At 48.5% G+C, this 20,711-nt stretch overlaps 1 protein-coding gene across 1 annotated transcript in view; it reads left to right on the top strand.

Moving 5' to 3' along the window:
• The window catches only part of ST3GAL2 (ST3 beta-galactoside alpha-2,3-sialyltransferase 2), a 42,661-nt gene that overhangs the window by 17,597 nt on the left and 4,353 nt on the right, over positions 1 to 20,711 (top strand). The window contains exons 2-4 of the mRNA XM_054579201.1: positions 12,367 to 13,752; positions 15,794 to 15,987; positions 19,082 to 19,261. Coding sequence (XP_054435176.1) covers positions 13,414 to 13,752; positions 15,794 to 15,987; positions 19,082 to 19,261 — 713 coding nt within the window. The 5' untranslated portion in view covers positions 12,367 to 13,413. The remainder of the gene's footprint in view (positions 1 to 12,366; positions 13,753 to 15,793; positions 15,988 to 19,081; positions 19,262 to 20,711) is intronic.

Raw genomic sequence — 20,711 nt, 5'->3', positions numbered from 1 at the left:
CTGAGGCCTCGTGTTTGTTGGTGGTCCATGAGAAGTTAGAGAAAGGTTTCACTTCTAGAATGTCAGAGCTGGAAGAGTGGGTGCAAAATGCAATTATCATTTTCATCAGCGTACTTATATAATGATTCATAAAAATGGCTTCAAAGCATTTCTTCATTATCATTATTCTGATTTTTATAACCCTGGGATTATATAGAGAGATGATACTCAATGGGACAACTATATTTTGATGCTTACTATATGTAGGCCAATTCTAGGTCCTAGAGCGATAAGAAATGATGAATTATAAATAACATAATCTCTGTGCACTTAGTTTATATTTTAAGTGAAGGAGATAGACATGTCTTTTTAGGTTCTGTGTAGGATCATAATGGAGGGTCCGGTACAAGTAACACCCCTTTTTTTATTACAAAATCTTTTATTACAAAATCATAAGCATGTAATTCTCTAACGTAACAATATACTCAAGCACACCATATGACATTTCAGGTGAAATGTTCAAGTTAAAACTATAAACTATGACACCCATACTATTACCCTACCAACCACACTCAAGCAGGCGTTACTTCTGCCAAACCCTGTGTATATGGGCCAAATTTGGCCCATGGTCCAAATCAGTTTATAACCCTTAGAGGGTAGGGTGTTGTGAGAGATGAGGCTTAGGAGGGTAGCCCGACTTGGGGATCTCTGGATGCAAGTGTTAAGGAGCCTGACATTAGCCCCATCCCATCTGGTATGCTTTTGAATGTAGGTCTGCTTTTTGATGAGTGTCTGAAGTGCCATATGGACATGCTAAAGAGGCAGTTGAGGATATAGGTCTAGAACCCAGGGTAGAAGGGCAGGCTCTTCGGTTTCCAAGGGGATGGTGCATGGTAGTGATGCAAAGAAGAAGAGGGGCTCGGGGGAGGACCTTCAGGATGCCCTGGCAGCTCAGACAAGGAAGGAAGGAAGGTCTGGGTCCAGAAAGTAGATCGCAGAGACTTGGAAGTCAAGGTGCTGGTCAGCGGGAGCAGACAGGAGACAATCAGAGAGGAAGAGGGTGGAGGTAGGATTGCCTTTTTCTAATTGTTAAAAAATCTTGGCCTGGAGGAAAAATGCCTTGTCGCCTGGTGACAGCCTGGACTAGAACTTGGCTCCTGATCCTATTCCTCTTCTGATGTGATGGAAACTAAAGGCTGGGCCTGCTGCAGGCAGGTTGGGGACTTGAAGAGAGTCAGACAGCCCTTTCCTCAAGAGTGTCCTTACGGCCAATATGCATTTTTTCCTGTGACATGGTGAAGGGACGTGGAAGAGGCCGGGGAGGCGGGGGAAGCCTTCCCCGGTGAAGGCCACTGCCACCGCTGCCCTCACCCCACTGTGGACTGGAATGAAGGGAAGGGTGGGGGGTGGGAGAGCAGTTGTCTTTGGGACTTTTGATCAGCTCGCCCCAGGCTGTCGCAGTCTGCTTCCTTCAGTGTGCTGGCTGGAGTTCCGTGAATCTCATTAGAGATGGTTTGATATGCCTTCCCAGGAGGCAGTATTGGCAGGGATCCCTTGTTCTTCAGTACAAATAGTTTAATCCAACTCATCCAGTCAAGATGGCACTGTAAATTTATACTCTAAACACATAGCAGTCATACATAAAAAGATAAAATTCTAAAAACATAGTCATGCATTCCCCCTTCCTCCCCACAAAATGATTAACATCTCTCTGATGAAAAATGGGACAGGAACACAAAGAAGAGGGCAGGGCTGAAGCTGCAGGCCCCCTTGCCTGAGTCTGGAAGCAGGCGGAAGTCGCTGGAAATCTGGGGTAGCGGAGCTATAATGTGCTGCGCATGAAGCATGGAATTAGAGCTAGTTCACTGCTGAGCCCCGGGGCTGGGAGAATGGGCTGGAAAAAAGCTGCTTCCAGCCCTTCCCTGGGGTCCTCACAACCTGGATGCAAGATGAGCTGCCGCTGTAAGGTTTTATTCTAGATTGGGAGACCCAAAGGACCTGGGGAAGCAAAGGTGAGAATTCTTAGATACGGAGAGAAAAGTGAAATAGAAGAGTTGAGTTTATACACTGGAGTTGAGAAACACATGAGAAAAAACTAATGAGAAAAAAAGAACAAAATCAAAAAATTTACCCCAGAAGAAATGAAAATAACAATTGGAAAAGTCTTTAATATAAATTAGGTTTAGGACCCTCAAAGAGATAAGGAAACATAAAATTCATTAAGGAAAGAGAAGTTATGAAAGAAAAGAGAAACAAGAATGTGTGAATATAAAAATTTTAAATAAATTCTAGCAGTGAAAAATAGTGTCATTGAAATTTGAAAGAATAGATAGAACTCTAGACTGGACACAGAGAATTTATTAATTGGAAGCTAATACTGAGGAATTTGTCTATAATGCAACATAGACATGCAGGACAGATTGACAGGCTTCAGCCTGTGTCTAGTAGGAATTCCAGATATGAGTCAAGAAAATAGCAAAGATAGTGTTTGAAGAGCTAATGGCTGAGAATTCCAGAACTGAAGAAACAGCATGAATGCCAAACTGAATAGATACCTAGACATTACATAGTGAAACTGCAGATAAAAATAAAGATACTAAAAACTACCAGAGAAGAAAAAGAATTCAACAGCTGACAATTAGGCTGACAGATAACATCTCACTGACACTAGGTGCCCAAAGATGGTAGTGGGTGTCATAGGGAAGCTAGAATTCTATATTCAGCTATCATTCAAGAATGAGGTAAAATAAAGATATTTCTGGACATACTAAGACAACTTTATCACCCAAAACACCTTGCTAAAAGAACTTCTAAAGGTATACTTAAGTAGGAAGAAAAATAAATCAGGGAGAAGGAACAGGTTCCTAGGACCAATACTGGGCACAGAAACTGACATATTGGCAAATTTAATGAACTATAAACAGTTATACCAGGATGCTTTCTGCTACAAGTAGTAGAATAACCCACAGCGACTTAAACTCTAAAAAATGTTTAACCAGCTTATATAATGAGAAGTTCTTGGTTTGGGGCAGTGGTCCAGTATTGGCATGAAGGAGCTCAAACAAGGAAGGTCTCTACCACTCTGCTTGGCCATCCTCATGGTGTCAGATGCCCCCCCCGCCACCCTCATGGTTGTGAGATGGCTGCTGCTGCTCCAGGCATTGTATCATCACCTTATAGCCCCCCAAGCCAGGAGATGCTAGAAGAAAGGAAGCTGTCTAATGTGCCTCTTTTTCTAGAAGGAGAGTCTTTCTCAGAAGGCCTCTGCAGACACCTCCTGAGGTCTCATTGGCCCAAGGTGGTCCATCCTCAGAGCAAATCCTGATAAAAAGGAATAGGCGTACGGTGGTTGGCTTCGACCAGGCTTGCCTCATCTCCTGGGACTGGGTCCTTCGCTGTCTGAACAAAGTCAGGATTCCTGTTGGCAGGAAAGGAGGGGGAGTGGCTGCTGGTAGGCAACCAACAGCATCTGCCACAGATGGCAGAACACACAAACAAAAATCCAGTGTCTGATTTGGTTTTAAATTTATAAAAAAGAAAAACTAAAATTGTTGACCATATTGTCAAAGAAGAATAAGATAAAATAAAATAGGGTATTTCATTGTTAAATTACACCAAGTTCCTGCCTGTTCAAGAGAATAGTGCTGCTTAGAACTAGTCTTCATTTAAACAATGTGTATGCATGTATGCTAACAATTTAAGATAACCACTAAAAGAAGAGGAATATAGTTTCCAAGACAGGATGGGGCAAAATTGGTAGGAGGGGAGAGAGTATTGGATTGCCGGGGGGGAAAAAAACTAAAGAAAAATTAGTGAAGAGAAAACACAAAGCAAGATAGCAATTTAAGTCCAAACACATAATGAGTGTAATGGCTTACAGGCACGTGTTAGAAAAACGATCAGGCTGCATAAAAAACAAGTAAGAAATGGTCTGGGGCCTAGAGAGACCTAGTCAGCAGGACAAAACAGGAACTGCCTCGGCCTTGATCACAGGTCATTCTATTCTTTAACTGACTTTCTGTTCTCTGCCCCATTTCTTCCTCTCTCCCCAACTATTTTTACCTGGTCTCATCTGCTTAACACACGCCTGGCCACAAGCAAACCACACCGGGACTCCTTGAAGGGGAGCTGACATGTGGGCATCTCAGTTCTTCTCTTGAACCAACCCCCACTAATGCCTTAGAGCCCAGCATTCCTCCCCTTACAGCCTATTTCCTAGGTACACCATTGATTCTCTTGCAATAAATACTTACTTCTCTAGGTCTTAATTGGAAGTTAGCCAGAGTGACAATCATAGATGTGGGAAACTTCGTTAGCTCTTGCTTTCTGGTTTCCTGGCTGCTGACTGGGCAGCATCAGAAGTACCAGAGCTGAGATCTCAGACTAGATGTCAGATCAAGGCAAGGTGTCCTGCAGCAAGGCAGGGACTGCCCGGGGGGATTTACCTGGGGAACAGGGAGGCCGGAGTCACTAGGATAACTGTGAGGGTCTGTGCTAGAGGCTGGTGCCAGCAGGTTGCTGTGCCATGACTTCAGTCAGCTAAGCTTGTGGAGGTGAAGCAACTAGTTCTCAGCCACTTTAAGGACATGCCTCACTGGATTTGAGACGCGTGAGAGAGGGGCTGTCAGGTTTTGTCCTCTAGATGGTGACTGGCACTGCCCCTTTCCCCAGAGCACCTTCTGCCCTCTGCTTTTGCCACAGCCAGGAGGCTGGGAGTTGCTAAGCTGGTAGGGACCTGGGGCACAGGAAACCCTTCTGGAAGGCAGTAGATGCTTGTGGAAGGAACACTGGCCTTAGAACCACAAGACCTGGAGTGGCCTTAAAGCTATGTCACTTACTGCCCGTCTGACCTTGTTCAGCTTGACGTTGTTCAGCTTGCCTTGGGACTTCTGTGAATACCACATCATGCAATGGGAACGGTAATCTGTGATTTGATGCCTTTCCGTTGTGGCCCAGGCTCATCCTCACATCCTCAGGCTCTAAGTCAGTGGGGGGAAAGAGGGTGGCTTTATCAGCATCTTGAGCTGGGTTTTTTTTTTTCTTCTCCCCATCCCTTTGAGATTTAAGCAGCCCCCTTCCCCCCATCCTCCTCGCCTTATATTGACATTTCTTTTCTCTGCCTGCCAAGAAGATTGTGTTTAGCTGCGCTGGTCTGAGGCTCTGCTATCCTGTGCTCTATTAGATTAATTTGATGGCTTGCCTCCTGGGAAATGACCGGAGAATGGCTCTAAAACCACCCCAGCCTCTCCTTTTCAGGGGCAGCCTTTGCTGCTCAACCCATAGGCCTGCTTCTCCTCTCCTTTACCTGTGTGGTGACCAGGGCTCCTGGAGCGTCCATCGGCTCCTTGTGTCTGCTCAGGCGTGCATCCTCTGATTGGCAGAAGGCCCTAGGAAGAGGGAAACTTTCCTTTCTTCAAAGCCTTTGCTGCCCCTGACCTTCTGGATTCTGGTCTCCAGTTCCTCTGTTCTGTCTCAGTATTTTAAGCTTGTCCAGACATTCAGGGAACATTTATGGCTAAATGGTATCACCAGATTTGCTTAACCTGTGACCACAAACCTCTTGGAAGACCATAGCATTGCCTTGCCACCCACTACATTTTCCTTGTTACCCTTCTCTCTTAGAGGACTGTTGCCCATTGGATGTCTGTAAATGTACAGCGCAACAATAAAGACCTTTCTCATTTTTCTACCACCAAATGAGTCACCCCCTGTGCCGGTACCCCATGCTCTGCTATGTTTCCCATTTCACAGGTAGACCCTGTCCGTGTAGGCACTGGCTCCCACCCCTCTTGCTACTCGAGGCCTTTGCTTCTCAATTACTCTTTCTTTCTCCTGCAACATTAACTTACCCCTCTGCGAACTTTCTGTAATATCTCCCAACTTAGCCTCCATTCCACTTTATCCCATTCCCTTTTCTTGGTAATATCCTTATTGAAATATAATTCACTTATCATGCAGTTCACCCATTTCAAGTATACAAGTCAGTGGTTTTTTAGTCCATTCACTGGGTTATACAACCTTCCACCACAAAGAATTTTAGAATATTGCATCACCCCAGAAGGCAACTCCCTCCCTGTTAGCGATCCCTCTCTGTCTCCCCCAGACCCCAGGGCTAGGCAACCACTAGTCTACTTTATAGCTTTGCCTCTTCTGGACATTGCCTATAAATGGAACCATATCATACGTAGTCTTTTATGATTAGCTTCTTTTACTTGGGACAGTGTTTTCAAGGCTCATTCATGTCATCGTGTGTGTCAGTACTTCCTTCCTTTTTTATGGCTGAATAAGATTCCATTGTGTGGATAGAGCACCTTTTATTAGTTCATCAGTTGATGGAACTTTGCGTTGTTTCCACATTGGAGCTAATATAAATAACGTTGCTTATAACCATTTATGAACAAATTTTTGTGTGAACATATGTTTTCATTTCTCTTGGGTATATACCTAGGAGTAGGATTGCTGAATCATGGTAATAACTCTATGTTTAACCTTTTGAGGAACTGCCAGGCTGTTTGCCAGAGCGGCTGCACCATTTTATAATCCCACCAGCAATGTCTGAGCGTTCCTCACTAACACTTGTTAGTATCTTTTTTATTATAGCCATCCTAGTAGTTGGGAAATGATACCTGATTGTGGCCTTAATTTGTATTTCCCCGACAGCTAATGATGTTGAGCGTCTTTTCATCTGCTTGTTGGCCATTCTCAGCCAGTCGGGTTTTCACCCCTGCCGCACCCTGGGTCAGCCACTGTGAAGGTCCCCGCTGACCTCGGTCTAGCCACAGAATGGTCAGTCCTCAGTCATGCCATGCTCACTTTTTCAGAAAAATTTGACACAGTGAATTCTCCTTTGTTCTTGAAACACTTTCCTCTCTTGGCTTCCCAGACACATTCTCCTCCTGCTTTACTGGCCGTTTCTTTCCTGTCTCTCTGCTGGCCTCTCCTAGACATTCGAGTGCCCAGGGCTCTCTCCTGGGCCACCTTCTCTCATCTACGTCGGATCCTCCCTAGATCATTTCTCCTGGCCCTGTCGTTTTAAAAATAAGCTCTTATGACTCTCAAATGTATCCCTCCAGTTCTGGCCTCATCTGTGAGCTTCAGATGTGTGTGTTCAGTTTCCTCTTGCCATTCCCTCTCTAAAAGGCTTCTCCAATTCAATTAGCCACAAACAGGACTCTTGCTTTTTCTCACTCGAACCCACTCCTTTCCTGTCTTTTCTGTATCAGTGAGTGCCACCCCTACTACCAGGTTGCTCAGGTGACAAGCCTCTGTGTCACCCTGATTTGGGTCTTCCTCTCCCACCCCACCCCATTCCAGCCTATCAGTTAAACCCTTCAGAATACATCCAGCCACTTCTTACCGCCTGCACTGCCTGCGATGTTACAGGAGCTCTTCTCTGGTCTCCCTGCTAGGCTCCCACAGCAGCCACAGTTGATCTTTTAGTAAGAAATATTTTAACAAAAAAAAATTAGATTTTATTATGGAATACATCACATATTCAACATGTTACATATCACACATATACTCTTTTGACTGATGGATTGATTTTTTATAGAGAGAGGGGGAGAGAGTGTTTTGTTGTTCTACTTATTTCTACATTCATTGGTTGATTCTTGTATGTGTCCTGACCAGGGATCGAATCTACAACCTTGGCGTATCAGGGCTCTAACCAACTGAGCTACCTGACCAGGACCCACATATATACTCTTTAAAGAATAAAATTAAAAATTACTCTGTACCCAACATGCAGATTAAGACTGATATGTTACCCAATACTGCCCAAGCCTCTGTGGGCCCCTCCTTGATTTTATCTACCTTCCTTTGCCTTCAGAGGAATTTCCTGAGTTTGGCTTTGTTTCCTTGATTTTATCTATTGTTTTATCATCTATGTATAGAAGCATAAATAGTTTCTTATTTGTCCTGGGGTACTTTTGAACTTTTCATGAACTTGTACTTTAGGCATTTATCCATCACTTACTCCTTTTGCCCAGCATGATGGTTTTTTGGTCATATTCATTCCTATTGATGTCTAAAACTGGACTGCATTCATTTTTACTGTATGACATGAATACACCACAACTCATCCATTCTAGTCTGATGGACATTTCACTTGTGTGTGGTTTTCAGGTATCACCCAGTACTGTCATAAGCATTCTTTTATGTCTCTGTGCACCTGTTCATATGTACCTGTAGTAGGAATAGCTGGGTTTACTATATACCCATGAGGATGCCTAAAATTAAAAAGAGAAAATAGCCCAGGCTGGTGTGGCTCAGTGGATTGAGCGCCAGCCTGAGAACCAAAGAGTGACCGGTTCGATTCCCAGTCAGGGCACATGCCTGGGTTTCAGGCCAGGTCCCCAGTAAAGGGCATGCAAGACGCAGCCACACAATGATGTTTCTCTCCCTCTCTTTCTCCTTCTCTCCCCCTCTGTCTGAAAATAAATAAAATCTTAAAAAAAGAGAGAGAGAGAAAATATAAAGGCATGGAACAAGTGGAACTCTCATACAGTACTAGTGGAAATGTAAAATGCTACAACCACTTTAGAAACCGTATGGTAATTTCTAGTAAAGTTAAAACATGCACCTACCCTATGACCTAGTAACTCCACTCCCAGGCATTTACCCAAGAGCCATGAGAGCGTGTGTCCACAAAAGGACTTGTACGAGAAGTTCATGGCGGTTTTATTTCTAACAACCAGAAACTGGAAATAATTGAAATGTCCAGACATGGAGAAAGACAGACCACTGATACACACAAACTAGTGGATGAATCTCCAAAACACTGAGCTGGGCAAAGGAAGCCAGACACCGCAGTACGTAATGTGTGTTTATATGAGGTTCAAGAGCAAGTGAATGTCATCGATGGTGACCACACTCAGAAAAGTGGTGGAGTGTGGATACTGACTGGAAAGGAGCACAGCGAACTTTCTGTGGTGATGGAAATGCTCTGTGTGTTCCACCCATGGGCACACTGGTGAAAATTCGCCAAGCTTTACATGGAAAGGTTTCTGCATTTTATTATGTACTAATTAAACTTTACTGAAAAAATCGATTGTCCCATATGGGGGTAAAATTTGGGGGAGGGGAACGAACCAGCATATTCAGCCTGTTGTCAGGGTTCGGCCAGAGCTTTAAACTCGCTTAGTATGACAAGCAGGCTGAACTCACAGGCTTTCATAGATTCATAATTCAGCCATTCTGACTATTCAGCATTTGGGTGAGAAACCATTCGTTCCCACCCAGGCCTTAGGAGAGGGGAGTTCAGACACATGGGGCGACTTAAAATAAATTAGCCTAGGATGACCAGAGGAACTTTCTAGTTGCCACACAAAATGTTGCCACAATTTCTGTGAGAAAGGAGATTTTTAGTTCCTCTTAAAAAAAAGAAGAAAACACTACTGGGATGTAGTCATGTCCATCTTTATTAAGCAATGCCAGATTATCTTCCAAAACATTGTTAATTTATTTTCCCACCACTGGTGAAAATATAAGAGTTCCAATACTCCCCATCCTTTCCAAACCCTTGATACTGTTGGTTTGAAAACATTTGTTTCAAGGGTTCATTTTAAAATATACATCAGGCCTGTGACACTTCTCTCCTCTAAAAACCCTCCCTTCAGAGTTACAATGAATCCCAATCCTTCCCGAGCCCTGTGTGGCCTGGCCTTTGCTTGGGCACCCTCCCTGCTTCGCCGTTTTCCGCAGGTCCGGCTTGTTCCCTCTCCCGAAGCCCTTTGCACTCCCTGTTCACACTCCTCACAGCTCCCTGTAACTTCCCTGCCTTGGCACTTCATGAGCACCTTAGGGAGACCAACTGAGTGTTTAAAATAAAAATATCTTTGCATCACAGAAATATGTAAGAATATGTTGACTGTTAACAGATATTTTCACAGTTTGGACTCGTTTCTTGCTTAAGTTGTTTAGATATTAGAAAAAGATACACTTACTACAAATTAATAGAATAAACTAAATGAGACCCAAAAATGGGCTTTTGATTTTAAATGTTCAATTTGTTCCTATAAACTTTGTCAATAAAAATAATCAACAATGAAGAACAAAAAAAGATTGGAAGTTCCACAAGGAGGGAGCAGGTGTGGCCTATCCCACACCATCCTGCGGGGTCCCCTTGAGTATCTGTTGATTGAATGAGGAGCCTTGCCAGCCAGGGGCCCCCAGTAGCCTCAGAAGGCTTGCCTGCTTTCCTTTTTGGGCAACAGAAGTGGGGACTGACGCCAAAGTGTGTGCCGCCCCATCCCAACTTTTTTGTATTGTGGCAAATGCATGGACTTAACATGAATGGTCCGAGCAGCTGTGAAGCGGAGAAATCAGAGCTGGGCAGCCGGCACCTGGAGGGACGGGGAGTTCCCAGGAGAAAACAAGACTGTGAAAGCACTTAGGAAGGTCAGCAGTGGATGACTTCTGCTGTTTTTAATGCATGTCTGGGGACCTCTGATCTTTGGTCCCTGTCAGCAGCAACCCTGCGCCTCCGTTTACACTCAGTGCAAGCTGAGCAGCTCAAGCTCCCAGGAGCAGCCCAGCCATGGGTTCCCAAAGCCAGGGCTTTTGCCTGCTGCTCTACTTCTGTGCTCTCCCCAAACTGTTGAGACCAGGGCTTTTCCTCTCCCCAATAAAGCAGTCAGTTACTTCAGGTGCCTCTTGTGACATCCCTGATGAGGGACGTTTCCATTGGAGCTTTGTGTGCCAGCTCCTGCCTAGCCCCTGCCTTCAGTGGCCACTGTGGGCTGCCCACCAGAAACTAGGTTTCCTCAGCAAGGCCCCTCACTCCCATTCTTTGCTGTATAGAGTTGGGAAGGAGCACACCAGAGCCAGCGCTGCGGGGGCCCCTGTGGATGGCAGCCAGGAGCCCTGGGTGAAGCTTCACCTTGACCCTGGGAAGCCAGCTTCTGCATCTCCTAGTCTCTTACCCCTGAGCCCCTAGGTAGTTCAGAGAGCTCACGGGCCCTTCTGTGCCCTGGCCAGTCACAGGCTTTGAACCAGATAGACCTGGACTCAGATCTCACCTCCATTCTTGATGTTGTGACCTTCACTTCTGTCCACATTGTCTTCCCCCGAAACCCCTGCCTGCCCCCTCCAATTATGCCATCCTTATTGGACTCTGCTGGTTCCATTCCCTAAGGGCTTTGTGGTTTGGCGTGACCCCAGAACTTTGAACTGCCGTGAAGGGGCAGCCGAGGTTCTTGAACACAAGAGTTGGAGAGGCCTTCTCTGCCGCTGCGGCCAGCCGCCAGAGGACCCTGGAAGGGCTGGAGCTCTCAGCGAGGGGCATGAGGCCCAGGGCTCAGGTCATCACCGGCCAGCCCGATTTGGACCGGAGCTCGTGGGGAGAGGCAGGCAGCCAGGAATAAGTAATCCTCGTGGTGCTGGGGCCAGGGCCCAGAGGCTCTGCTCTCGGCGCTGTCCTTGACCCTTGCCCTCGCTCCTTTCCTTAGGGCTGAGCCCCAAAGCGCTGGCAGGCAGCCTCTTTTCCCTGCTCTTGTCAGCCAGGGAAGCACAGGGCCTCGGGCTCTCAGTGCCCCGGCAACCCTGGCACACATTTAACCCATGACATACAGAGGGAGACAGCCCAGAGGGCGGGCTGGGTGGTGGCAGCGCTGAGCCTGGCACCCCGGTGTCCCTTCACGGTCATGCTCTCTCCCTGACATCAGAGCCAGAATGTATAATCTGCATTTGAGAGAGAAGAGGGCAGGTTTCAGGGCCCAGGCCCAGCGCCGTTTCCCTTAGAGCCTTCTCACTGGTGTCTGGGGGCACGAGAATGCTGGTTGGGGTGTGGGTGGAGGAGTCATAGCCTCGGTTCCCTGAGATCCTCTCTGGCATAATTTTCAGTTAGGTTTCACCTTAAAGTAACCTCATATATCTGAACTAGGGATGTTTTTGTTTTTTAAAAATATTTTATTGAGTTTGTTATACATTTGTTCCACAGGACACAAGGAAATGAAAGGACTGTTTCCTTACAGGAAACAGGCAGAGAGCTGAGGAGGACCAAGATGAGTCGAGGGCCTTGAAGGGCGCATTCCTGGGGTAGACAGGGCGCCCCGTAAGGAAACTGGACTAGGGACTGTGTAAACCTGGTTCTTGCAGTGATTTGCCATGTGACGCTAGAGAAATCACTTTCTATTCTTATTTACCTTCTGGGTAATAAGTGAGGAGTGTGGGCTAATCTCATCCTCTGAGGACGCAAATTAGGAGAGCAGTGCTGTCTGTGGAGAGTTAGAGGCTAGAGCCCTTTCTTTTGTTTACCATTTGGTTATGTGGGCATTGCCTCTACTGCCAGCCTTGTCCCTTCTGGGACTTGGGGGCAGACCTGGAAGAGAGCGTGTGTGCATGTGTGCAATTTTATCTGCACATTATTTTTCCTCTCTGCAATTTCAGGGTCATGCTGAGGCAGCCTGGCGCCTGACAAGTGAGGGGAGCCTGCCAGGGGATTACTGCGAGCAGGAGCAAACAGCGAGACGGCAGGACGGCTGGCCCCCGGGGAGCAGGGATGGGCAGAGCAGCCTCTGAGTCCGGGCCAGAAGCACCAGGAAGGAGGCCTGGGCCCTGGCTGCGAGCTTGGCACATGTTCTGCTGACCTGAACTGGGATCAAAGCAGCACCCTGCTGAGCCGCAGCTGTGCCCAGGCCCCGAAGGACTCCATTGCAGCAGCAGCTCTACAACCCCTTATGAAACTGCAGCCGGCGCTGTGCCCATCGGGAGAAGGGACCTGTACCTCGGATGGGAAGTGGAAGAGCAGAACCTAATTCAAAGAGGATCTTGGTCTTGACAGCAGTTTTGCAACACCCATAGAGCATTCTGGTTTCTTCTCTCAGGGCTAGGGCCTGGTTCCCCTCCCCTGGCAGAGGGGTTGGGCCGGGAGGACCATCTGACGGGTGGATGTCTCTTGCATGGAATCAGTGCTGCCTGAAGCCCTCATGTTCTCTCTTGTGACTGGGATTTAAGGGCTTCCCTGCTGCAGGGGACGAGGGGCTGCCTCGGCATCTGCTCATGAACCACAAGGACCCCGACTACTCCAGACTGGACTGTTTCAAGCCACCAAAGAAGGGGGCCCCCACAGCAGGCAGCCAGCAACCCCAATGGACTAGAAGGCTGGAATGGACTGACCTCCCCCTCTCTAGGGCAGCGGGAGAGGCGGAGCACCTGTGGCCGAGCTAGTGACAGAGAGACCCAATGAAGCCATAAGCAGCAGCCCAAGTGGCTCAGGGACAGGAAGCCACTCCTGCCCACGTGGTTTCCCCTTACCCTGAGAGAGCACGTGGCTTGGGACTCCTGCTGCTGTCCCCTCTGCAGCACACGCCCTTATGCCCTAGAACAGGCAGGCCCCAGCTGTGGCTGGCCTGCCCGTGGGCTGGGGAAGGAGCGGCCACAGCGGCACCCGGCTGCCCGCCGGGCTGGCGGTCCAGCTTCCAGGGGCCTCGCACCATGAAGTGCTCCCTGCGGGTGTGGTTCTTCTCCGTGGCCTCCCTGCTGGTGTTCATCATGTCACTGCTCTTCACCTACTCCCACCACAGCATGGCCACCCTGCCCTACCTGGACTCCGGGACCCTGGGGGGCACCCACCGGGTGAAGCTGGTGCCCGGCTACGCCGGCCTGCAGCGCCTCAGCAAGGAGGGGCTCGCTGGCAAGAGCTGTGCGTGCCGCCGCTGCATGGGTGACGCCGGTGCCTCCGAATGGTTTGACAGCCACTTCGACAGCAACATTTCCCCTGTCTGGACCCGAGAAAACATGAATTTGCCCCCTGATGTCCAGAGGTGGTGGATGGTGAGAGAGCCGTGGCCTCTCCTGCCTCCCTTTACTGCTCCTCTCCAGGGCTCTGTCCCCCGGCCCCGTTTGGGAGTCACTCTGAGCCCCCTCTTGGGTTTGGGCTGTCCGTCTTCGGAGCCCCGGAGCCTTGACAAAGAAAGAGGCCCGTTTAACCAGAGCCGTCGGCTGGGATCACAGATTCTGAAGGGCAGAGTGAGCTTTGGCCTGGAAGGAGAGAGAGCTAATACTCTCTAGTGCCTGTAGGGGCCGAGCATAGACCAGAAATGCCTGCTGGACCAGGCAGGTGACGTAGACGAGAGAAGGGTCCGAGTGAGAAGATGGTGAGGAGTGAGGACCGTGACAGCAGGGAGAAGGCCTGCCTTTTACAAGGAGGCAGCCCCTCTCAGCTTCGGGAATTGTTGCAGTGCAAGGATACGACTCATCACTGCTGGATCTTCCGACCCTTCGAGACAGCCTCGAAGTCCAGCTTTGCTTTTTTTTATTTCCTAAAGTCCAGATTTTTTCCCCTCATATTCAGGGAAGCTGTGAGGATAAGCCCAAGGCTTATGCTTCCTGGCCCAGACTGTCAGATCCTAAGGCTGGGGGGTTGTCAACAGTGGAGGGGTCAGCGCGAGCTCCACAGGCCTTTCCTGTGACAACGTGGAGCCCTCGAAGGTTCCTCCTGCTGCTCATAGTTACAGCCTTCATTTTATGGGGAAAATCAAAGGTCAGAGAGTGCACAGAGCTTGTCCAAGGCCCCAGGTCCCCGTGGTGGCCGCCTAGAGCCAGAACAGGACTGCAGACAGAGGAGGACCTGTGGGCAGGCCTGGCCTCCTGCCTACAAGGATGGGCATTTTCAGCACCAAGCATGCTCCTGAGCTGAGATCCAGCGGAAGCTGCTTCTCCCCCCTGCCCCCCAGTGCCCCCCTTTAACCATGAACTTAGGAATTCTCATCTCAGAGCTAAGCTCTCTCTCTCTCTACGCTGAGTTCATGCTCTTGTTCTCAGGGGCCCTTCCTGTGCTCAGAAGAGGCAGAGAGGCAGGCCCACCCCACCCTCTGTGTATTCTGTGCCCCGAGACTGCCTGCTCGGCCACAGACCTGAGGGAGTACAGCGCAGAGCACAGGACATTTTAAAGCCCTAGTTTTGACCTTACCAGTTGGTGGCCCATAGGCCAAGGCCAGCCCACTCAGTATTTTTAAAATACTTGCAATAGTTATCAGCGTTTATGAATCAGGATATTTCACACGAAATTCACATTTTCACCTTCTCTTGAAAAATTAGAAAATTTGGTTCCTCTGGGCTCCTAGTCCCACATAGCGACACTTGACTAAAGTTATCCCTTATTGATGAATGAGTCCGCCTCCTGTTTGCCATAGGTCCCACCTGCCACTTCATTCCTGTGTGTCACCTGCCTGGCCCTGTAGGCATTTGAGTGCTGCCTGGGCCTCATTTTGTGGGTTTTAGCTGTGACTGGTGGTGGGACAAGCAGGGGACCAGTTCCATACCAGCTGTCCTGGCAGTGAGAGAATTTCTGTCCTCCTGCCTTCTCTGGAGGGCCCAGGGAGCAGCGTCACGTCCGCCATGAGTTATGCCCCGCGCAGCTTCTGTCACCCCCAGCCTACAGGCTGAGTTCCGGGGACACCCTCTGCAGACCGATGGGCAGTGAGCCCCTGCAGCTCAGCTGGGCTTTCCACATCACCTGCACCTGGAAATGGCCTCTTTGTGTGACTCAGGGCTGCCCTGAGGGGACAGTGGAGCAGGGGCCTCTTCCTATATGGGGAGCCCACCCGAGAAGCTTCTCTGCTCCTAGCACACGCCTGCAGGTCCCTGGAGAACATGCCTTGAGCCCGGAGCCCCTTCCAGGGCATCAGAGCAGCTCAAAAGGAGACTTCAGTGTTGTTGAGGGGAGGGTCTTCGCTGCGTAGAGAATTCCTGCTCCCTGACAGCCTGGTTAGGAGTCGTGTGTGGCTTGGACGCTGGAGGGTGAGGGCAGGGATGAGAGGCAGGCAGGAGTCCTTCCCTGTTTACACCTTCTCCCTTCCCCTCCTGTCTGCAGATGTTGCAGCCCCAGTTCAAGTCGCACAACACCAACGAGGTGCTGGAGAAGCTATTCCAGATAGTACCAGGCGAGAACCCCTACCGTTTCCGGGACCCCCAGCAGTGCCGGCGCTGTGCTGTGGTTGGGAACTCTGGCAACTTGCGGGGCTCTGGCTACGGGCCAGATGTGGATGGGCACAACTTCATCATGAGGTGAGCTGCGGGGAGCCTGAGGGTAGGCCCGGGGCAGGCCTTCTGGGGCATGGGCTGGACTCCTTGGCCCTGTCTGGCAGTGTAGGAGTTGCCAGCTGCTGGGGTTGCTATTGGTCTCTAACACCCAGAGCCTTCTGTGGTAGGTTCTCACTTTTGTTGGGGTAGATGGGGAGGCAGAATTCCCATTCTAGACTTTGCTTGACGCCTGTACTCAGTTTCCAACTCTGAACTACTCTGAAAAGAGCTGAAACTAGACTCTTGGCTGACTGCAGGTGAAAGCTCCCACCAGAGGCCCTGCTAACCGCCTGGTCCGCTTAGTAGTTGCACCAGGGGCGAGGGCTCCAAACCAAACCAGCACCTTGCTTGATAGTCACAGGTGATTCCTCCTGGAAGACTCATAGGAGACGGATGTCCTGGGCAGGAGAAGAGGCTGTCTGGTGCCTGCTCCGGGCTGCTGTCCCTTATGTCTCAAGGTTTAGATTATATGGAGGCTCACTCATTCAGTAAGACATTGGTGCCCAGCCTTGATGAGAGGAGAGCTGGGACAGAAAGGCTGAGGACAGAGATATAGAGCAAGAAGTCTGGGGGTGAACAGGGACTAAGAGGAGACTTGTGAGCTGATCATCAGCCGCTGCTTCTGCTCTGAACCTGTTTTCTGACTTCTTCGCTGGACTTGGGGACAGGAAATGCCGCCCGCTCCTTGGAGGAAGAGCCTTAAGAGTAAGATACTGAAAATGCCCAGTTTTCACAAAGCATCTCTTAGGATGAGCATCCAGGTTTCCCAGGAGGCGGAAGGAAGGGCTGTGTCTTAGAGACTGTTGCTATCTCCATAGCAACACCACATAGCAGCAATGTCTCTGAGGCTTTCCACATTCCTTGCAAAACCTTTCTTATGTTGAGAATGGTGGGATGTGGGAGAGGGTGAGTTCCATCCAGAAACTCAGAGCCACCTGAGATTCTTCTCATCGTCCAATCCTGGCACCCAGAATGCCAGGGAGGCAAGCTGGGAGCTGAAGAGGGGCCTCTCTTTACCCAGAGACGGTGGCTAAGATTGGGGAATCACTCCTGTGCAGCTCTAGAACACTTGGGAAGCCCAGGGACATGCTCTAAACTACCAGAAGGCCCTGCCTCCCTTGCCCAGCCATCTGCATCTTGGTGATGGCTGGGAAGCTCCAGGGTAGAGCACAACAGATGAGCAAAAAAGGCTTGGTTGCTATGACACCTGGGTGGCACCTGGTCAGGCCAGCTGCAGAAAGAAATTCACAGATGTTCCCTCACAGGGACTAGGCTTGATGTGGTATGTTGCAGTGGACCCCAGAATCTATTTGTGGAAGGGGTGACCCAGATGTTAATTGGCTGTCTGCTTCCCTAGAAGGAGCCAGTTAGCAGTGAAGGTGGCTCTTTGCTCATAGGCAAATCTTGGTTTGGAACCAGTGGGGAGGCCTCCCTTCCTGCAAGTAGGACCAAATATAAGACCCCACTGTGAGGGCCAAGCTGTGTTATGATGAGATGGTGGCTCTACCCAACTGCCTCCACCCCCAGCCGCCGCTGCCTCCTGAATGTCTTCTGAGCCCTGCTGACAGCTCCAAATGGAGGTGAGCTGGTCCTGCCTTAGCTTTTCTGCAGATAGAGCAGTTCCTGGCGTACCGTAGCCTTGCTGTAAATATGTGAATGAGTGGAAGGAACTAGGCAGCAAGAGCCCAAACCTTAGGCACGAATGTGTATCTCCCCTGCCTGCGCCCCTGCCCCTATGTGCTTCTTCGGCAGCTGGAGGCAGCCAGGGGCAGATAGAATTCTAGAATGCTTTGCCCTTGAGATACAGGGATACAGCTCATCCTCTCTGTCTTGCTGTGGCCTCTTTCCAGGGCTTGGCTTCTTCAAAATGAATCAGAACCTCAAAGCGAAATTCTGTCTCTGAATGCTCGCCATGTCCCCCTGTCTTGGAGACTCTGAAATATCTTCCAGGCTTCTCATTTGGTTCATTCCCAGGCTTTTGAAAATTGATGCCTGCCCAGCAAGTGGGAGGAACCTGAGAGAGGTGGAGGCTCTGCAGCAGGGCCCCCTGAAGAGCGGGGGGGGGGGGGGGGGGCACAGTGGTGCTGGCCAACAGGTCCAAGGAGGGACTTCCGCCGGAAGCTCTGGCTGCCAATTCAGTGGAAAAGGCAGATGGGGGGCTGCCTTCCGAAGCCAGCATGGGGCATCTGTAGCCCTTTGATGTTCAGGACCAGCTTGGTCTCCTCATTTCTGGTGACATGAGATTTGTTTCTTGAGTCCTCAGAAGATTTAAACTTGACCCCAGCTCCTGACGAGCCCAGGGCCCAGCCGACTTAAGGGTCACCAGCCAAGACTTCCGCTGCCTGCTGACCCCTTCTGTACCCCCGCAGCGGAGAAACACCATCCCTTTTAAGCCTTCTTCCCCGACCTTCTCTGTTCCTCACAGAAGTGAGGTATTACTGGGGGAAAAAAGAAAAAAAAAAAAAACATCAAATTTTTATACAAAAAAAATGAATTAACTCTCCCCAACCCTGTCTCCTGAGAGTAAGAATTATTAACAATTTTAATACCATTCCAGATTTTTCTATTCATATTCAAAAGTGTTTTTTCTTTTTCTTTATTGAAAAATAGTATACTATTTAGCTTTAAGTTTCCCTTTTCTGGGTTGTAACTCCCTCCTGCTGCACAAAGTAGGTATTCAAGAAATACATATTATAAGAAAAGAAGTGGGATACCTCACACTACTTGGTTTTTTCACCGAGTAGCTCTTGGACTTATTTCTTACCAGTACATGTAAATCTATTTCATTCATTCTGATGGCTGTATTCCATTATTTGGGCTAAAATATATTAACCAGTTCTTTATTGTTTGATTGATTGTACTTTTCACTATTCTAAGTGACATTTCAGTGAATATCCTTGTACACATGTTTTTACACATTTACACACCCATCTTATAGGTTGGGTTTCTGGAAATGGAATTGCTGGATCAAAGTGTACATCCATTTATATTTTTGATGACTACCACCAAGTCGTCCTCTAAAAATCGTGTACCAGTTTCTATGGCAGTTTCTTCTCACGTCAACCTCTTGTCCCTACAGAATGAATCAGGCGCCAACTGTGGGCTTTGAGCAGGATGTTGGCAGCCGAACCACCCACCATTTCATGTACCCCGAGAGCGCCAAGAACCTGCCCGCGAACGTCAGCTTTGTGTTGGTGCCCTTCAAGGCCCTGGACCTGCTGTGGATCGCCAGCGCCCTGTCCACGGGGCAGATCCGATTGTGAGCCGCCCTGTGGGCTGGGAGTGCAGTATGGGTGACGGGGCCACCTTGGGAGGAGCCTTCCTCGGGACTAGATCTTAGAATCCCTTTAACTGAATATTTTGGCCATGGGGAGCTTATGAGGAGAGAGGCAGAAGTAGAGAGGGCCCCACGGCGGGCGTTAGCTAAGGCCTGAGCATATTCTTTGTCAGTCCCTACATGGCTACAGCCAGCATATTGGTGGTGGAAAGGTGAGGAAAGAACAATCCCATTTTAGTCTCCTTTCCAGGAGGTGGTCCCTGACTGGCAGCTCTGCCTTCTGAGAACTTCCTTCTGGCCTATTGCCCTGTCACGGCCAGGAATCTCGGAAAATTCAGTTAAACCAAGTATTTTTTAAACAGCTTTATTGAGATATATAATTCACATACTGTACAATTAACACACTTAAAGTGTGCAATTCAATGGTTTTTAGTCTAGAGTTGTATGACTATCACCACAATTAATTTTAGAACAGTTTCATATTCTAAAGATGAAAATCTTTAATCTAAAAATCTAAAGACCTAAAGATACCCCTGTACACCTTAGTCATCACCCCCACTTCCTACACTTCCCGCCACGGCAGCCACTAATCACCTCTGTCTCACCATGGGTTTTGTGTGTATGCAGCAAAATGCAAGTAACTTAAAATTTACAGGGTGTTTTTTTTTTAGATTTTATTTATTTATTTTTAGACAGGTAGGTTGGGAGGGACAAAGAGAGGGAGAGAAACAATGTGTAGTTGCTTCTCATACCCCCCATACTGGGAACTTGGCCCACAACCCAGCATGATCCCTGACTGGGAATCAAACCAGCAACCCTTTGGTTTGCAGGCTGATGCTCAATCCACTGAGCCATACCAGCCAGGGCAAAATTTACAGTTTTAACTGTATAGTTCAGTAGCATTAAATACATTTTCATTGTTTTTCAAGCATCATCCCTACTCATCTGTAGGAAGTTTTTCATCATCTCAAATGGAAACTCTGTAGCTATTAAGTAATAACTTTCCATTCCTTCTTCCCCCCACCCCCAGATAACCACTGTTCTTTCTGTCTCTATAATTTGACTATTCTAAGTACTTCATATAAGTGGAATTATACAGTGTCCTTTTACATTTGACATTTCACTTAGAATAATGTTTTTCAATTTCATCCATGTTGTAGCATGTGTCAGTATTTCATTCATTTTAAAGGCTGACTAGTGCCCTGGCTGGTGTGACCCAGTGGACTGAGTGCCAGCCTATGAACCAGGGGGTCTCTGGTTTGATTCCCAGTCAGGGCACAGGCCTGGGTTGCAGGCCAGGTCCCCAGTAGGGGGTACTCAAGACGCAAATGCACATTGATGTTTCTCTTCCTCTTAAAAAAAATATGTGTGTGTGTATATATATATATATATATATGAATGATAATAAAGGCTGAATAGTATTCCCTTGGAT

This window comes from Pteronotus mesoamericanus, unplaced genomic scaffold (genome assembly GCF_021234165.1).
Source record: "Pteronotus mesoamericanus isolate MK-2021 breed Mesoamerican mustached bat unplaced genomic scaffold, CSHL_Meso_final contig_52, whole genome shotgun sequence".
NCBI lineage: Eukaryota > Metazoa > Chordata > Mammalia > Chiroptera > Mormoopidae > Pteronotus > Pteronotus mesoamericanus.
Note: the sequence above shows the minus strand (reverse complement) of the source record. Positions and strands in the feature narration are given on the sequence as shown.